Source organism: Salvia hispanica, chromosome 5, assembly GCF_029641045.1.
Source record: "Salvia hispanica isolate PSC_SH4W2 chromosome 5, Shi_PSC_v1, whole genome shotgun sequence".
NCBI lineage: Eukaryota > Viridiplantae > Streptophyta > Magnoliopsida > Lamiales > Lamiaceae > Salvia > Salvia hispanica.
Genome location: NC_142696.1, coordinates 19,393,603 through 19,412,604, shown reverse-complemented (window position 1 = coordinate 19,412,604; position 19,002 = coordinate 19,393,603). Strand labels below are relative to the sequence as shown.

Here is a 19,002-nt window from a genome sequence, read left to right as displayed (position 1 = left end):
TTAGTTAGTTGTTTTTCCAGCTTTTCGTCCGTACTCTGCTTTTTCAGCCATGGTCCCCACCGTCAGTTTATTTCCCAGGTATAGGTACTTTAGAATAGTTTCTTAGATCTAGTGATTGTCTCGATTTCCAGTTTACATGCATGATTTATGTTCTGCCTAGATCTAGTTGTTAGCGTAGCAGATGTCAATTCCAAGTTTAGTCTAATTTCCTCAACCCAAAAATGTCTGGCAGCAGCCAACCCAAAAATAGTTCCCGAATCCTTGAGCATATTTAATTACGCATCCGTCTCTGTGGGATCGATCTCTGCTTCCCTATGCTAAATTTTAGTATAAGTGGTTGAGAGTTTTTGAAGAAGTATTCTGTGTGTCCGACGACCGAGATTTTCCAACGACCAGTGAGCTCCTAGACCCTGTGATCTAGTGGATTTGCTAGACCTATGAAACTTGTTATTCTTTTCTGTGCACACAGTCTAAACACGTTATCAAGAAAAATAGCTCTTCAGTTACTAAACCTACCTTCTCGGCACCGCGTTCAAATAGCACCACAACTCCGCCAGTCATTCGCCTTTCAGCAGCACATAAGGCCGAATGCAGACGGTTGGGTCTCTGTTTTTTCTGCCCGGAGAAGTGGGTCACAGGTCATGTCTGCAAGAACATGTTTTTAGCATATGTGGGTGTTCCGGAGGATCCACCGGAAGATGAGGTCATCGCTGCCAATTTGTCACATTTATTAGCTATGGAGGGCCAGCGACACTCAAAATCTATCACACTTTCTGGGACAATTGAGAACGAGACGGTTTCGGTCTTGGTGGACACCGGAAGCTCCCACGATTTCCTACACCCCAGGATCGCGGAGAGACTGCACCTTCCTCTCACCGCAGTACGGCCATTTCGAGTTTATGTGGGGAATGGTGAATCCCTGTTATGCTCCCACATGTGTACAGCGACCCCTCCCCCCCCTATTGTTGCAGGGCACGCCTTTTTCGATCGATCTGCACGTTCTCCCAGTGCATGGTTCGGACATTATATTGGGTATGGAGTGGTTAGAATCCTTGGGTCGGGTGACGACCGATTATGTGACGAAGTCGATGGAATTTTTCCGTGATGATAAATTGGTCGTTCTGTCCGGTGCTCACCACCCGCCTTCGTAGCTCTCTCTGACTTCATTTGCTTCCTTGGTGTCACACGCTTCACTCTTAAAGCTTTACGAGTTGATAGCGGTGGATCCCGCCGCGAATGATGAACCGGCGCATTCACCCCTTGAGTTTCCCCTTGGTCTGCCGTCGAGCATTTGACAAACACGGATTTTGCATGTTTTTAAGGGCTAGATTTGACTCATTTTAAATGTCAACCATGCAAGTTATGTTTTTAAATTGCATATGTTATACATTTGGTATTTTTAATGTGTTTGTGATAAATGATAGAAAAAGATAGAAAAAAGGTGCAAAAAGGCCAAGGTGCAGCAGCCTCTGTTCGAGCCCATTCTGCCATCAGATTTGGAGTCCAATCAGTGATTTATGCATATCATTCTCTTCCACTTCGAAAGAGCTTCGCGTGGATATCTCGCACGTCTCAATCGGAGTTCTGTGGAGAAAGTTATGACTATTCTACGAAAGTTGCGCAGTGCAGTCAAAGCTGGCGGGAATTTAGGCGGAAATTCACGGAAGAAAAGAATTATTATATTGTGAAGCCCAATCTCTCCTATTTCTTATAGGCCACGAAAATTATCAAAAATTAACCCTTTTCCATCCTATAAATACATCTAACCTAATTCATATTAGCCTCCAATCCTTCTCTCACTCTACCTTCTTCCATCCCACAATCCACACATATAATTATCCATCTTCCATTGGAGCGGAGCTCTGCAGATCCAGGCAAGAGAAGACTGAAGATTGAAGATTCAACCTTGGGTTTTATCTATTTCTTTTATGTCTCGTACTTTATTTGTAGTTTTTACTTGTCTATGAGTAGAACAACTTTTGTGGATTTTTTTTTTGGTGAAGATATTAAATTGATTTTCCTTGTTAGCTCCTGCAGTTATTTGATTTATCCTTGTGCCTTCTATATTCAATTGATTAGCTACCTCTTGTATATATGTTAGAGTTGATTAGAGTACTCGGGAGACGAAATAGTTGACTTGGAAAAGGGATAATTCACACTTTACTTCAATAGAACTCGGGAGAGTTGAGGTTTCACGTGAGGTCATTGGTCTTAACGATCTTTTAGGAGTCAGGTCTAAGAATTAGAAGGGGACTTCAATTATTACACTTAATCTACAGATTTCTCACCTCGGGAGGGAGTTTAATCTAGTTAAGTGACCGACTTAATAACTCTAGAGACCGTAATACAAGGAAGTCAATTGTGTTTTGAATCCTAAAATTCTACTTTCTTACGCCTGTTTTGTATCATATGTTTTTATGCTTTCTTTTATCTGGTTATTTATTTTATGTCTATTTTATAAAATCAAACCAAAAATCTCGTGTCTCTAGATAGTATGTGATGCTTAGTATATGGTAGTCAGTTGCAATCTTATTCCCTGTGTTCGATATCCCGGTACTGACCTTTAGCTATACTAAATCTACCATGTATGCTTGCAGGTATTTTTAGTGCTAATAAATAGTGTATCAACATTCATGTCATTCTCACCAAGTATGCGGCAGTTTTCCAGCTCCCCCGGTGGGCTACCTCCGGCTTGGCAATTTGATCACAAGATAGACCTCATTCCAAATTCCAAACCAGTGAATGTGTTGCCGTACAGGTACCCTTATTTTCATAAAAACAAAATTGAGAAACAAGTTAAGGAGATGTTGGATCAGGGCGTTATTCAGCGCAGTCAGAGTCCTTTCTCGTCGCCAGTTTTATTGGTTCGCAAGAAGGACGGCACCTTCTGGTGTTGTATCGACTACAGAGCATTGAATAAAGCAACGGTACCGGACCACTTTCCCATCCCGACAGCGGATGAACTTTTTGATGAATTGGGAAAGGCTCGCTTCTTCACTAAATTGGATCTACGGTCCGGGTACCATCAAATTAGGATGCACGAGTCAGACATTTATAAGACGGCTTTTCGCACACATGATGGACACATTGAGTTTTTAGTGATGCCGTTTGGGCTGATGAATGCCCCATCGACTTTTCAGTCTGCTATGAACTGTATTTTCCAGCCTCTTTTGCGCAAGTCAATGATCGTCTTCTTCGAAGATATTTTGGTCTATAGTCCGACGCTGGAATCTCACGGCATCCACCTCGACCAAGTTTTGGCGATTCTGGAAATGCATCACTTCTTTGTCAAGTTGTCCAAATGCTCCTTCTGCAGCATGACGATAGATTATTTGGGGCACTTGATCACCGAAGGCCAGTTGAAGGCCGATCCTGCCAAGATCGAGGCCATGGTCGTCTGGCCCACTCCGACTACCGTGAAGCAGCTCCGCGGTTTTTTAGGCCTAATTGGATATTACCGCTACTTTATTGCTCACTACGTGGTGATTGCAGCTCCCCTCACCGACTTACTTAAGAAGGATTCTTTCGTTTGGACTACTGCAGCATCAGAGAGTTTTGAGAATTTAAAGAGTGCCATGACCAGAGCGCCGGTTCTCCACTTACCGGATTTCTCGCAGACATTTTACCTAGAAACGGACGCTTCCGATTTTGGGGTTGGAGCCATCCTCATGCATAATGGACGCCCTCTTGCATTTTTTAGCAAGAAATTGGGTCCGCGACGCCGTAGCGCCTCCACTTATCACAAAGAGTTACTCCCTCCGTCCCGCTTTAGCAGTCCCGGTTGAGTCGAGCACATGTTTTAAGGAGTGTTTAAGTGTGTAATAAATAAATATGGTAGTGGAGATAGGGACCCACTTTTAAACACCTTTTTTCCTTTTATTTTCGTCAGCCAAGTGACTGTTCACTTGCTTTAAATTTTTTTTTTAATTCCCTGCTGTACATTAACCAATAAGTACCAAATTCCAACACTTTAAAATTGATAACCGTGGTAAAAGAAGATTAAGTGAAATCCACATTCATATTTTCATTACCAAAATGGAGGGAATACAATCTGCCAAATTATCCTCCTAAAAATTTTGGAGGGAAATTTTGAAGTTCTAAACTCAAATCTAAAGTGCATTAAACACACTATAAATACATCCATCACCTTCATTTGCTCCTTCCATTTACCACTACCATCAAAAACACCAAAAACACACACTGCATTAATTTCAAAATAGGAATCCCTCAGAAAAATTTCATCAACGGGAATGGCGGAGCAGCGGGTGAATCAATACTTGACCACCAACATGAAGAACAACATTGTGCAGCATCTACTCAAAAACAGCCAAGGTGGTGTTCTTCGAAAAGGAGCAGTTTGTGAGGCAGCCGAAGCTTTTGCTGTCAATAGGAAGACCATTTTCAGACTTTGGAAGGCAGCCACAGAGATGATGGAGAATGGAGAACCTGCACACATGGTTGGAAAAGTTAAAGGATACAATCGTGGAGAAAAGAAAAAAGTTGATGGAGTAAAGGTTAGATCACTCTCTGTACTTGAAAGATCCTCCTATAGGGTGATGGGACCAAAACTTGGAGTTAGCAAAACTACAGTTTGTAGGTGGGTAAAGGATAAACAGCTTAGGCCCCATACTAGTGCAGTTAAGCCACATTTAACTGATCTAAATAAGTTGACAAGACTGAAATGGTGCCTCAGTCAGCTTCAGCCAAACATTATTGCACATAAGGTTGCATTTAATGAAATGCGTAATGTAGTTCACATTGATGAAAAATGGTTCTACTTGACAAAAAGTGCGGATAAGTACTACCTATTGCCCGATGAAGAAGAGCCACAGAGATCATGTAGATCAAAGAGATTCATAACCAAAGTCATGTTCTTGTGCGCTGTTAGTAGGCCACATTTTGGCCCAAATGGGGAAACACTCTTTGATGGCAAGTTAGGCATTTTTCCTTTCACAGAAATTGTACCAGCAAAGAGGAGCTCTAAGAACAGACCAGCTGGAACATTGGAGACAAAGTCCATTCCAGCAGTGACACAAGCAGTGACAAGGGAGTGGCTCATCAACAAGGTATATTCATATTTACCCTATCAGACCATCAGAAAAATTTTATCATAGGTCATCATTTAGGTAACCATTATTCACATTGTACAGGTTATACCAGCCATCCATTCCAAATGGCCTACAAGTGCATCCAAAGAGATTTACATTCAACAAGATAATGCCAAACCACACATAAGCACAACTGATCCAGAGTTTGAAGAAGCTGCCAACTCAAATGGATTCAAAATCCAATTGATTTGTCAGCCACCTAATTCCCCAGACACAAACATATTGGATCTTGGTTTTTTCAGGGCTATTCAATCATTGAAGGATAAGAAAGCATGCAGCAATGTGGATGAATTGTTGCAGAATGTGAGTATGGCTTATGAAGAGTTAACACCACAGACACTGAACAAAGTGTTCCTCACACTACAAAGTGTGCTCTCAGAGATCCTGGAGGTGCAAGGTGGGAACAATTACAAAATCCCCCATATGAACAAGGATAGGCTGGAAAGAATAGGGGCTTTACCCAAAGTGCTGGAGGTGAAAGAAAGGGTGGTGAGGGATGTGTTGGAGTACCTAGCACTGCCTCAGAATAATGATGGTTCTTCCTATGACATTGCGGATCTGGCCACTGCATTTGGCTACTAGGACAGAGATCACTCATGCTGCATTTGATTTTTTGCTTTAGTTTTTTGAATGTAATGCATTGAATATGTAAGGAACATCTAAGTAATGCATACTTTTTGTAAAACAAGAATCCCATCAGAGCATTCTCATCATTGGGTAAGCAACAGAAACCAAAACGCAGCAAGCAATCAACAATCATGAAGCACAATGCAAAAAACCAGGTTCCCTCAGAGAAATCTCATCATTGGGTAAGCATTCATCCTCAACGAATTAACCATCACACAGTAAACATCATAGGCAGTAACCAACAAAGCAGGAACCAACTCAATTACACCAAGTATTGAAGCAGAATGTAATGAAGCAGCAGGTAAGCAGCAAGCCACAACACCACCAACCCAAAACACCACCAACCACAATACCATCAACCCCAAACACCACCAAGCACAACACCATCAAACAAAACACCACCAAGGCAGAACAATCACCAGAAAGTGTATAAACCTCCAAACCCAAAAAAATGGGGGTGGCTTAAACACAAAACATCAGAAATGTTGCAATTTTTCATCATAGGGATGCCCGAAGGCCAATCCCTCATAAAGCACAAAATTGAAAACCATACTCACTGATTTAGAGGAGCTTTAGAAAACATGGGAACTGAATGGCCATAAACCGAAGGTAGCGCTCCTCTTCCTCGGTGTACCGAGCCTTTCGTGCCATCGATGGTGTTTCAGGGACAATGGTAGAAATTGGGAATGGATCGACATCGCTTCCAAGGTCAACCGGCTCCAATGTCGAGTTGAATGACAGATCGGCCGACGGAGAGGGTGGAGGGAGATGGGAGTAGCTAGGGTTCACAGAGAACTGAGTTTCAGGGACAACAGTGGACATGGAGTCCGTTTTCTCCCACGAATATGTTGGAATAGGAGAGTCATGGATGTCGATCACACTCCCAATCGACCCATAGCTATGGTCGAATGACCAATAGGCCGGCGGAGATGGTGGTGTTGGCGGCGGAGATGGTGGCGGAGAAGATAGTGTCTGTGGAGATTGTGGGTTTAGGGTTCCCATTTAAGCACGAGAGAGACGATTAAACACAGGGATCGGGAGTGGCGGCGGATCTGGATCTCCAGATTTAGGATTCACAGGGAAGGGGACGGAGTAATTCCAGAGAGAGAGAAATGAGGGGTGGAAATGAGGGGAATGTGAAAGGTTTTGTTTTTTTATTGGCTTTTATATTTAGTTGTTTACTTGATTATAAAATTGGAATGAAATCATTTTTTAATGCACCGAGTTCAACCGAGTTCAACCGGGACTCCTAAAGCGGGACGCCTAAAATTGATCAACCGGGACTGCTAAAGCGGGACGGAGGGAGTATATGCTATCGTTGAAGTAGTGTAGAAATGGCGACAGTATCTCTTGGGCCGTGAGTTTGTCATTCGAAGTGATCCAAAAAGTTTGCGAGAGCTTCTCCAACAGGTGATTCAGACGCCGGAATATCATCTCTATGTCAGGAAGTTGATGGGTTACAAATTTACGATTGAATATAAATCAAGAGCAGCTTATCGGGTGGCTGACGCGCTGTCCCTGAGGGACGAGGTGATGAACGACGATGCAGCCTTGTTCACGGCTTTCGCTCAGCCTATGTCGGACATCATTCGACTTCTGAGGGAGGAAACGGTGACTGACCAAGCTCTCTGCGACCTGCGCCGTCAGATTGAGGCAGGTACAGCTCACTCCAAATTTTTTCTGTGGCTGATGGTTTGATATATTGGGGGCGTCGGATCATGGTGGGCAAGGATTCACCTCTGCGGGAGGCATTACTATATGAACACCATAGTAAACCGCAGGCTGGCCACCCGGGTTTCGAGCGCACTCTCCGCCGCTTGAACGTCTACTTTCATTGGCCAAACATGAGGCGAGATGTGAAGGCCTTTGTAGCCTCGTGTATAACTTGTCAGACGACGAACATGTGGGGCTTGAACGTCTACACAGAAGCCAACGGGGCTTTTGCAGCCATTACCTATACCGGCGCAGGTGTGGGAAGATGTCTCGATGAATTTCATTGTGGGATTGCCGCTGTCAAAAGGGTATACAACTATAATGGTGGTGGTAGATCGTTTTTCCAAGTATGCTCATTTTGTCCCGCTGCTAGCGAGATTTGATGCTATGCGCGTTTCCCGTTTATTCATCGAAACGGTGGTTAAACACCATGGTTTTCCCAAGATCTTAGTGTCGGATCGTGACCCTATTTTTCTTGGCGATGTGTGCCCGGATATGTTGAGCTTGAGTGGTACAAAGCTGCAGTTTTCAACGGCCCATCACCCTCAGTCTGATGGCCAAACCGAGGTGCGTAATAGAGGCTTAGAACAATATCTGCGCGCCTTTGCTGCAGATCGGCCATCCAAATGGGAAAATTTTCTTCCTTGGGCGGAACTGTCGTTAAATTGTTTCCACAACGATAGTATAGGCATTTCGCCTTTTCAGGCCCTCTATGGTCGCGAACCGCCGGCCCTTGTCGCGGTAAAGCCTTCAGCAGGGAGGATTCGCGAGGAACCTGCAGTGGCGGAGCTGATTGCCCAACGGTCGGCTTTATCGGTAGATTTGAGGAAAAGCTTGGAACGTGCGCAGAAGAGAATGTGGGATACTGCGAATAAGCACAGACGTGACGTACAATTTAAGGTTGGTGATAAATTCCTTCTCAAATTGGAGCAGTATAGGCAGCATTCGGTGGCGAAGCCTCTCTCCGCCAAACTGGTGTTGGAGAAGATTGGACAGGTGGCGTATCGTCTGCTACCGCAGCGATCGCGTATCCATGATGTGTTCCATGTTAGTTTGCTTCGTCCGTTTGTGGAGGGGACATCAGAGAGCGTTATGGTATCTCTGCCGCAGGAGTTCGTGGCGGGATGCTCTATCATTTGCCCGTGCAATTTCTAGAGTCCCGTGTGGCATTGAAGGATGGTAAGGCGGTTGAGAAGTTGTTGGTTCGGTGGTCTGACGAGGAGGATTCGGTAGACACATGGGAGCCACGTGATGTTATGGCGCGTCATTTTCCGTCACTCCTTGAGGACAAGGAGCTTTATAACAGGGGAGGGGTTGATACGGATACCACACCACAACAGCCCAAGGATGTATCGGAAGTTAGGGAAGAGCCTCCGGAGGACAGCAGCGATGAATAGGGCAGCGTGGTAGAAGGGCCGAGAAGAACATCGAGGCAGTCAAAGAGGCCAGATTGGTTCAAAGATTTTTTTTCCCGTTAGTTATAGCAATTTTTGGCTTTTATTATTTTTATTATTATTGTTGGATTATTTAATTTTGGAACTTTTGAGTCGAGCATATTATAAGCTCCGTTTCGGGTTTTCTTGTTGGTTCTTTCTCGGAATGATCGAGTCGAACCAAACCTAGGGTCCTTAGAATTATAAATAGGGAGTTATATGCATTGAAACCTCAAGAAATCAATACACAAAACTTTACCTAATTTCCGTATTTATTTTTTGCACTCTATTTTTTTCGTCCAAAACCCTAGTTAGGGTTAACCTAAGGCTGCTCGACGGGAAGTTCCCGCGAACGAACCTTCCCTACGCCGGCGATCTCTCGTCGCCAAAATCGATACGGTATCTCACCGTATCAAATGGGGTGGGAGAGATCCCTGTTGCAGATGGCTTTATTATTCCTGTATTATTCTTCAATGAAAAATTTATTTATATTTAAACTTGAGAAAGGATGGAGGAAAAAACAATTTCCATATCATTCAAGCAGCAAAGTAGGGTCAATTAAACAATCCTTTGACTTTTTAATAAAATACTCTCCCCGTCATTCATTGGTTTTAATAAAAAATTATTAAATAAAAGATAAGTAGAAAAAGAAAATAAAATAATAGAGAGATTCAGAGAGAAAAATGGATAAAATATAAGAGAAAATTTTTTTATATTTAAAAAGAAAATTATTTTTTGTGGATATTTAAAATTAAAATGACAAAATAAGATTATTTTCGTGGATGGAGACCGAGAGGGTGCTACTCCTAGCTTAAAACATTCACCGAAACTGAAGGCATGTTGCACAAATATTAATAGTGTTTAACTTGCTAGGTTGACAAAAGCTTAAATAGAATTTAATTAAATCAATTAGCTGTCAATATAGTAATATTTGTCTATGTAGACCAAACCTCAAATGGAATTAATTAAGTGTACAATTTTCAATTTTTCATTGTATTTTAACTTCGCACACAAACTTTGAAAGTTGAATACAAATATATTAATTTAAATATTATGATAAAATTTACACAAACTAAACATAGTTTTAAAATTGAATCTAACATCACAGTTGCCATGGAGTAGTCTCTATGTCATATAAGTAATTTTTTAAAGTTCTACTGCCAGGATTAATTTTTATTTTTACCAAAAGGTAATTAGTTACTCTCTTATTATTGTTTTTTAATTTTACTTTTTTATAAAAAAATATTATTTTACTTTATTTAATTATCTCTCATATTTTATTCTTTCTTCTATTTTATTTTTTCTGCAAGTAACTCAATATATATCATTTTCTTAAATCAAACGGTCAAAAGAAATCAATCGTTTGTAGGAAGACCTGTAGAGCATAATTTATGGGTACCTTTTGATTTTATGGACAAATTTGAAAATTAAGAATAAATAAGCAAATTTATTGTTATTACCCCCTCTTGTCCCATTAATTATCTCATTTTCATCTGGTCCTCATTAATTGTCTCATTTTATTTTTATTATTTTTGATAAGTGAACCACATATTCTACTAACTAATTCTACTTATAATTATTATAAATTTATACTCCCTCCATTCATAAAAAAAAGTCTCATTTGGCCATTTTTTGGATATCCATAAAATTAATCTAATTTCTAAAAATGGGACGATTCTCCTCTCTCTTATTTTACTCACTTTTCTCCTCTTTATTACTTTATCAATTTATTATTAAACTCGTGTCTTCCACAAATAAGACTATTTTTTTAAGAACTGGTGAAGTAAAAAAGTAAGTCTCTCAATTCATTAACTTTTTTCTTATTCTTCTCTATTAAGTTAAACAATTTCTTAAAATTCGTGACGGAGCAGTTAATGCGGGACATATGGTGTATAATTTTTTTCATAAATTGAATATAAAATCACTTTTGACGTAACAACGCTTCATTAAAATGATATCGTTTTTCATGAAGTATCGCAATATCAACAAATATTCAGATTCAATTTGTGGAAAGTATATAACAATATTAAAGTTTGCATATTCATTTACTTTTCAAGTTTGTAAACTTTAATTCAGTTTTGTATCGGTCTAGTTACTTTGAGACTTAATTACAAAAACATTTATCTTTGAAACAGAAATAAATACTCCATCCATTCCATAAAAATATGGGCAATTAATATGGATCGGGAATTAAGATAAAATTGGTTAAGTAAGAGAGAGAAGAAGGAAGATAGTAAAGCAGTGCATGTTAGTGGATAATGAGACTCACATTGTTACTAGTGTTTAATGGTAGTACTATAAGTTATAAATAAGTTGATATACAAGGTAATAAATTGAAATAATTTTTTAAAAATGGAATGCATATAATTTTGTGAGATGGACGAAAATGGAAAGTGAATATGTTTTTATGTGACGGAGGAAGTAAATAAAGTTGGTTATCAGGCAGCTAGGTTTATCCATGCATGTCACTATCTGCAGCTGCAACAGACTGTTTACAAATATGCAAACATGATTAAGTATGATTAAACTATTAATGTGAAATTAATTTGGTATGATACGTACATGTTTGAACGTTGAAGTAAAATATCTATGACAGGCAATCATAGAGTTGACCTGATTAGGGTATATGCCATTAGATGCCGGAGATTATTCTTCATTAATTATATTAATATTGCCAATTATGTCAACTCACATGTATGCAGCTCAACTCACTCTTTTATATAATTGCCATTAATCTTCAATACCATTATCCAATCCCTTCTACTCATATTCTCTCCTCCATCGGCCATCTACTTCCAGGTACAACTCAATCCATCAATTCAGTAATCATTTCCTTAATCAGAAAGCTGCATTTTCATCATTTTGAGAAATTAGCTACACATGATTAGATTGGTTACAATATTGATGCATGTTGCTGTATTGTTTCTAGCATTAGATGTAGGTTTCAGATTCGTATTTCTCTTGTAGATTTACAGTTTTAGCTTAAGTTGCTAAGAATATTTTCTTACTATGAGCCGGCACTACGGCAAAAAGATAGGATAATAATATTTTTTAATGCTATTAAAAACGCTAATTTGTGTGTCGAATCATACCACCAACGCAGCATTAAGTGTTCTTATTATTGATGTGTCCCAACTAAAATTAGAGACCAGGTACAACTTACAAGCATTATAAAAAATAGCAAAAGATTAAGATAATTTGTCTTCAACTAAGGGACGCTTTTTTTAGCATCCTAAATTTCACTAGTAATTGCGTCTCAATTTTTTGGTTTCAAATTATATAAAGGTTTATTTTTGTTACAATCTTAGGAGTAGATTCCGTAATTGAATGACCGTAGATAATCACTTGGAGTTGAGTAGAATCCGGTTGTGGTTTATATTCTCAAATAATCTATACTGTACTTAAGTAACTTGATGAAGACTTAGACTCAATTGGAAGCACAGCTACGTAATTACACCATTTTCATGCTAGTTATATAAAATTACTATAACGCATCCGATAATCTACATTATCTTGGAGAAAGAACATTTGACTTTTTATTATTATACACTACTAATTGAACTCCGTTTATATTCTACTTAATCACCTTGTTTAATTTATTCAATAATTGTTGTACCAACTAATAACTATTTTCTTCAACATGTTATAACGATCATATACTTGAATCCAAATACAAGTTCAACATTACTGACCATGTCTAATTTGTTGAAACAGTGGTAGCTAGTGGAAGAGAAAGAGAAGTAGTAAAACAATGGGTAGGCAGCAATTAGAAGTGCTTAACGCACTGGACGTTGCCAAAACCCAACTCTACCATTTCACAGCCATTGTGGTTGCCGGAATGGGCTTCTTCACAGACGCCTACGATCTCTTCAGCATCTCCCTTGTTTCGAAGCTCCTCGGCCGCATCTACTACACCAAAGCCAACTCCCTAAAGCCCGGCACTCTCCCCCCTAGCGTCTCCTCCTCCGTCACCGGCGTCGCCCTCGTCGGCACCCTCGCCGGCCAGCTCTTCTTCGGCTGGCTCGGCGACAAGATGGGCCGCAAGAAGGTCTACGGCATGACCCTCCTCATCATGATCGTCTGCTCCATCGCCTCCGGCCTCTCCTTGGGCCACTCCCCCAAGGGCGTCATGACCACCCTCTGCTTCTTCCGCTTCTGGCTCGGCTTCGGCATCGGCGGCGACTACCCCCTCTCCGCCACCATCATGGCCGAGTACGCCAACAAGAAAACCCGCGGCGCTTTCGTTGCCGCCGTCTTCGCCATGCAGGCAAGGACATCTATACTAATTATTCTTCAAATTTTTAAATTATTTGCTTTATGTACATTTTTGGCCCTACTGAGTTTAATTTCTGGCTCTGCCCAGGGCTTCGGCATCCTCTTCGGCGGCATCATCTCATTGATAGTCTCCGCCGCCTTCGACCACGCCTACCACTCCCCTTCCTACGAGCAGAACGCCGCCGCCTCCACGCCGCCCCAGGCCGACTACGTGTGGCGGATCATTCTCATGTTCGGCGCCATCCCCGCCGCCCTCACCTTCTACTGGCGGATGAAGATGCCCGAGACCGCCCGCTACACTGCTCTGGTCGCGAAGAACGCGGCCAGAGCAGCGCAGGACATGGGCCGGGTTCTCAACGTTGAGATTGAGGCCGAAGAGGAGAAAATTGAAAAGATCTCTCAAGGAAACAACTTCGGGTTGTTATCAAAGGAGTTTTTAAAGCGGCACGGGATCCATCTCTTCGGGACCACCTCCACGTGGTTCCTCCTCGACATCGCCTTCTACAGCCAGAACCTATTCCAGAAAGACGTCTTCTCGGCGATTGGGTGGATCCCGCCGGCGAAGACCATGAACGCCATTGGGGAGGTGTACAAGATTGCTAGGGCTCAGACCCTGATCGCGCTCTGCAGCACCGTCCCCGGCTACTGGTTCACCGTGGCGTTCATCGACATCATCGGGCGGTTCGCCATCCAGATGCTCGGCTTCTTCTTCATGACGGTGTTCATGTTCGCCATCGCCATCCCTTACGATCACTGGACGAAGAAGGACAACAGGATAGGGTTCGTGATAATGTACGCGCTGACGTTCTTCTTCGCTAATTTCGGGCCCAACGCCACCACGTTTGTGGTGCCGGCCGAGATATTTCCCGCAAGGCTGAGGTCGACGTGCCACGGGATATCGGCTGCGGCTGGTAAGGCGGGGGCCATCGTCGGAGCTTACGGGTTTCTCTACGCTGCACAGAATAAAGACAAGACCAAGACGGATGCCGGATTCCCGCCGGGCATTGGGGTGAAGAATGCTTTGATTGTTCTGGGAGTGATTAATTTGCTTGGAATGATTTGCACATTGGCGGTGCCCGAGGCCAAGGGTAAATCACTGGAAGAAGCATCACAAGAAAATATTGAAGAAAGCTGATCTGTAGTATGATATTCATTGAATGCGTCTGTATGTTTGTACTATTTGCTTTGATGTAGTTGGAAGGCGTTTTTCTATTGGTTTAGTTTGGAAGATTTTGTAATTTGGCTCTCATTTAATTATGAGATTGGTGTTTATGTTTGCAGAAAAATTTACATTTTTAATTTCCGTATCGAGTTTGTATACAGTATACTGTTAATTTTTCTGAGTAGATAAAATACAAACGACATAGAGGAAGCGAAGGTAGTTAGAGTTGGCGATGTAAGAGAAATGAGGTGTAAATGTGTTTATAGAAATTTTAGGTCACGTCATCAGCCACGGCTATATATGAAACATGATCGTGGTCCTCATCAAGGGACAACCATGAATCCATGACAGTAATAGATACTCCTGTTTTAGAAAGTGATAGAAACCATACTCTTTATGTTTTCCTATGTGGCATAAGTAAAATACTTTAAAAAACCAATTTGCATTAATAATAGACAAATCTTCTAGAACCACAAATTTATAAGTCTCAATAAATATGAAAACTCCCTCAAAAACAAAAGTACTTGAACAACTGCGATGAAGTTGTTTCACCATTGATGATGACTAGACAATGGCGTTATTTAAAACTGCAACGAATACTAAGGAAAACAACTGAGCCATCGAGCAATATGGGGCAAAAAAAACTAAGACAGACATGAATACGCAAGATCTTTCTCCTCACTGAGCTCTTTAGCAGTTAAATCCAACTTGTTCCTTGAGAATTCATCAATGGAAAGACCTGAAAATGTACAAATATTTCAAGACAAGATAAAAGTTCTTTAGAATCTATTCTGCTGAAAAATTTAACAAAAACAACTACTCCTAGTTTGTATGTGAAGTTTTCGAACATATTAACTAGACTGAAATGATAGTCACTCATATTCTCACCCTGAACAATGCACCATTCTCCATTCTTGCAAGTAACTGGGAAGGAGTAAATGAGCCCAGAAGGAACATTGTATGAACCATCAGAGTATACGCCCATTGATACCCAAGTTCCCTGGGAGAAAAAACATGAGATGATGATAAGTACAATAAATTTTGTGATTAATGATAGTACTATAAAGCAATGCAAACCTCTGGAGTTCCAAGAACCCAGTCGCGGATATGGTCACAAGCAGAACTAGCTGCAGAAAGTGCACTAGAGAGCTTCCTCGCCTTGATAATAGCGGCTCCACGCTGCTGGACAGTGGTAATGAATTCTGTGTTCAACCTAGGAATGTGATGGAAAGCAATGTAGGTTGTCAATAAAGAAGTCTTACATAAAGTACCAAAAATATAAATTCTATATAGAAAAGATCTTAGCACCATTGGTCATCTGCAACGAGCTCACGGACAGGCTTTTCTCCAGCCGGAGTGCTTACAGTAGCATGAGTGACATCAGGGTACTGTGTTGAAGAGTGGTTTCCCCAAATAATGACATTTTTAACATCGGATACTTGAACATTCAATCTCTCTGAAATCTGCCCAAGAGCCCTGTTATGGTCCAATCTAGTCAAACAGGTAATGTTCTTCTCGGGAATAGATGGAGCAAATTCTTTCAGGATCAACGCATTGGTATTGGCAGGGTTAGCAACAACCAAAACCTGTTAGTGAAGACAAGGATTATAAGTTATAACTGAAAACATCTACAACCTTTTTCCAGCGAATGCATTTCCCTTCAAAATTTAAAAGTTATTTCCACCGTTTTACAATTTATTTTTTTATTTCCTGAGAGGAAAACATGCTATACTGAGATACATTTCTCAAATAGTCATCATTGTTTTTGCTTTGCAGATTTTTTCTGCCATGTTTAAACACTGATGAGTAATCACCTTGCAGTTAGCAGCAGCATGCTTCTCAAGAGCAGAAGCTTGGGATTTGTAGATGGAGACATTCTTGGACATCACATCTTTCCTCTCCATACCCTCTTTCCTTGGGAATCCACCAACCATCACAGCAATATTGACACCAGTGCAAGCTTCAACAGCATCAGTGGTGGCAACAACACCTGATAACAAAAATATATATGAATCAAGAATGCCTAACTTTCAACTGAAACAATGAATCATTTAAGTACTCAAATTGATATATAATGATACACAGCAAAGTGTAGAGATCTATCAAGAAAATCAACCTTTAAGAAGAGGAAATGCTGCATCCACCAATTCCATCTTAACACCATTAAGTGCCTCAGCAGCTGGAGGAATATCCAACATGTGGAGGATCACAGGCTGGTCTGCGCCCAACATAACTCCCCTAGCAATCATAGGAACGAGAGCATATCCGATTTGCCCTGAAAGCCAAAAGAAATAGTGTTAATATTTGACCATTCCAAACTGCATCATCAACTTAGTGTATAACTTGGTACATATGAGATGAACAATCTATGAATGCTAACAAGGTCAAATTTTCGATGATGAAGCAAGTATAATGGATTAACAGGACTGCTTCCTAGATCTGTTTCATATTAATAATTCATTTTACTGCGTTCACACTATCAAAAATTGATAAATCATTTCAGGTAAGCATCACAATAGATAAGAATCTAGTGAAAATGTTAGGGATCACTTCCTATTTTTAGTGTTGCCTCAAATCACATCAGCAAAAAAAGATCTTGTAGCTCTCACCAAAATAAAATATACAACCAAATCTGAAAACACTGTGCAAGACAGGTCCTATCTATAGATCACGTTTAAACTAACAACGGAAGCAAAAGTTCATCTGGACGTCCACTTAATTCATGAAAAAATAAGTAATAAACATCAAGTTATCATATACAAGCAGATCACTGATCTCAGGAAAATCGACTTAAAAAGCTTCAAATCGAAATTATGTACTAACAATTTGACGAATAAATCGACTGAAAACGCCGATCCAGATGTATACAAATAAAATCTTCCACAAAATAAAGTGAAAACGAATAAATCGGAGCAGTCGAAAATTAAACATCAAAAAAGTTCATACCAGCAGCGCCGGTAACGAGAACACGAACTGGATCCTTGGCCATTAGATCTATGAACTGAAGAATCGATGGGAACGAAGATAGCTTTTTGAGTGTTTCGAGAGAGCGGAGGAGTAGAGATGAAGAAAGAGTGAAAGAGTGTGAGGATATTTATCAGTAGAAAATTAGACAGAGCCAAGGGAAGAAGTAGATACGACGTCGTTGCCACGTCATTTGTAGTCAAGATTGGAAATTTTCATTTTCGTTTATCTGTTCATTAGAAATAAAGTACTACTAGTATTATTAAAAAAATTCTGATGAAAATGAGTTGATAGTAATTATCATTAAATGCAAATTGATATTTTAGTAAAGTGGATCAGAAACTATAAAAGATAATACTCTTAGGTGTCGTCTGTTGTCATAACTAATTATAACTATATAATAATTTGTCCAAAATTTAAGTGTGAGATTATTTTAGTTAGAGGAGATGACTATGACCAGTGGCGGAACCACAAAATCAAATAAGCCGGTGCTGAAAATAAAATAATAAAATAATAATAAAAATAATTTTCAAATAAATAATACCCCCTACGTCCACCATTGAGTTCCGCTTTACTATTTTAGTTCATCGACCATTTGGAGTCCTGGTTCACTTTATTTTACTATAAATGGTATGTACACCTCACTATTCAACTCTATTTTATTATAAAACTAATATATAAAATTGGGTCTTATATTTCACTATCTTTTTTCAATCATTTTCCTTTATATTTCTTAAAATTCATGCTGAACTTAAATGGGATTTCTAATAACGAATGAAGGGAGTATTGTTTTAAGATTACGAGAATAGTCAAATTTGAAAAAAGAGATGAGTTTGTGTTGAGCAATCAAGCAATCGTAGTTCCATTTCTATTACTTTACAATCACCTAAATAGTTAATCTTCCAAACTCAACCATTGGACAAAAGTCACGTGCAATGTTGAAATACTAAGATGAGTATAAAATATAGGGAGTATAATTATTTGTTTATAATATTTGATAATGCCTTCCTCATCATTTTTTTACTGTTCAAAAAATTCTAATGTTGCAAATTTTGTTGAGATATTTGTAATATGCTTTTTTATTATGACGATATTAGTATATTTTGATTTATACTCTGTATATTCTGATTTCATAACTCAGTAGGTAAAGTATTAAATCTAAAATATTTTAATCTGAGTAAAATATAAAGTGGAATACTAATTAATTTATTATTGCTTGTAAAAAAGTAACTTACTACAGTGCGTCAGAGACTAGACATCATTTCCAAATTTCAATTCTCTTTTCTCTTTTCTCTTTCTTGGTCTCTAACTCTCTATATCTATTTCTATCTCTATTTCACAGAGCGACTCTTCCCTTCTTCTTCCCCATCTCTCTAAAAATCGTACAACAAGAACAACATTATATGTACTCTCTTCAATTTCCGCCCCAAGCTCGGAAGAATTATACAGTGTTCGGCAACGGCAAGCCCCCGCGAGCGGGGGCTTGTCCCTTACTAGTTCCGCCGCTGACTATGACAAATTATTATATAATTATCTATCTGAGATTAAGTTGCAAGATTCAATATCATTATCCAAACACATTATATATTTAATCTTAAATATAAAATCTTGTCAATCAAATAACCTAATATTATATATGAACACCTTATGTAACCTTTTAACACGTAATATTGTCATATGAATTTTAAAAAGCTATCGCAAGGCGGAACGGATCACCTCT

At 39.8% G+C, this 19,002-nt stretch overlaps 3 protein-coding genes across 3 annotated transcripts; 2 read left to right on the top strand and 1 right to left on the bottom strand.

The window, feature by feature from the left end:
* The first annotated feature begins 4,454 nt into the window (after positions 1-4,454).
* On the top strand, positions 4,455-5,690 carry LOC148926412 (uncharacterized). Its single transcript, XM_089058542.1, has 2 exons — positions 4,455-5,066; positions 5,151-5,690. Exons 1-2 carry the CDS (start codon positions 4,455-4,457, stop codon positions 5,688-5,690), a joined length of 1,152 nt encoding a protein of 383 aa, XP_088914668.1.
* Positions 5,691-11,615: 5,925 nt separating this feature from the next.
* LOC125187720 (low affinity inorganic phosphate transporter 1-like) lies at positions 11,616-14,476 on the top strand. The gene is made up of 3 exons (XM_048084347.2): positions 11,616-11,680; positions 12,596-13,148; positions 13,245-14,476. The coding sequence occupies exons 2-3, from the start codon at positions 12,633-12,635 to the stop codon at positions 14,289-14,291; spliced, it is 1,563 nt and encodes a 520-aa protein (XP_047940304.1). The 5' UTR covers positions 11,616-11,680; positions 12,596-12,632; the 3' UTR covers positions 14,292-14,476.
* Positions 14,477-14,741: 265 nt separating this feature from the next.
* LOC125187721 (malate dehydrogenase) lies at positions 14,742-17,424 on the bottom strand. The gene is made up of 7 exons (XM_048084348.2): positions 17,265-17,424; positions 16,435-16,593; positions 16,133-16,308; positions 15,627-15,904; positions 15,396-15,531; positions 15,207-15,318; positions 14,742-15,057 (listed from the first exon to the last, which is right to left on the bottom strand). Exons 1-7 carry the CDS (start codon positions 17,305-17,307, stop codon positions 14,963-14,965), a joined length of 999 nt encoding a protein of 332 aa, XP_047940305.1. The 5' UTR covers positions 17,308-17,424; the 3' UTR covers positions 14,742-14,962.
* Positions 17,425-19,002: the final 1,578 nt, after the last annotated feature.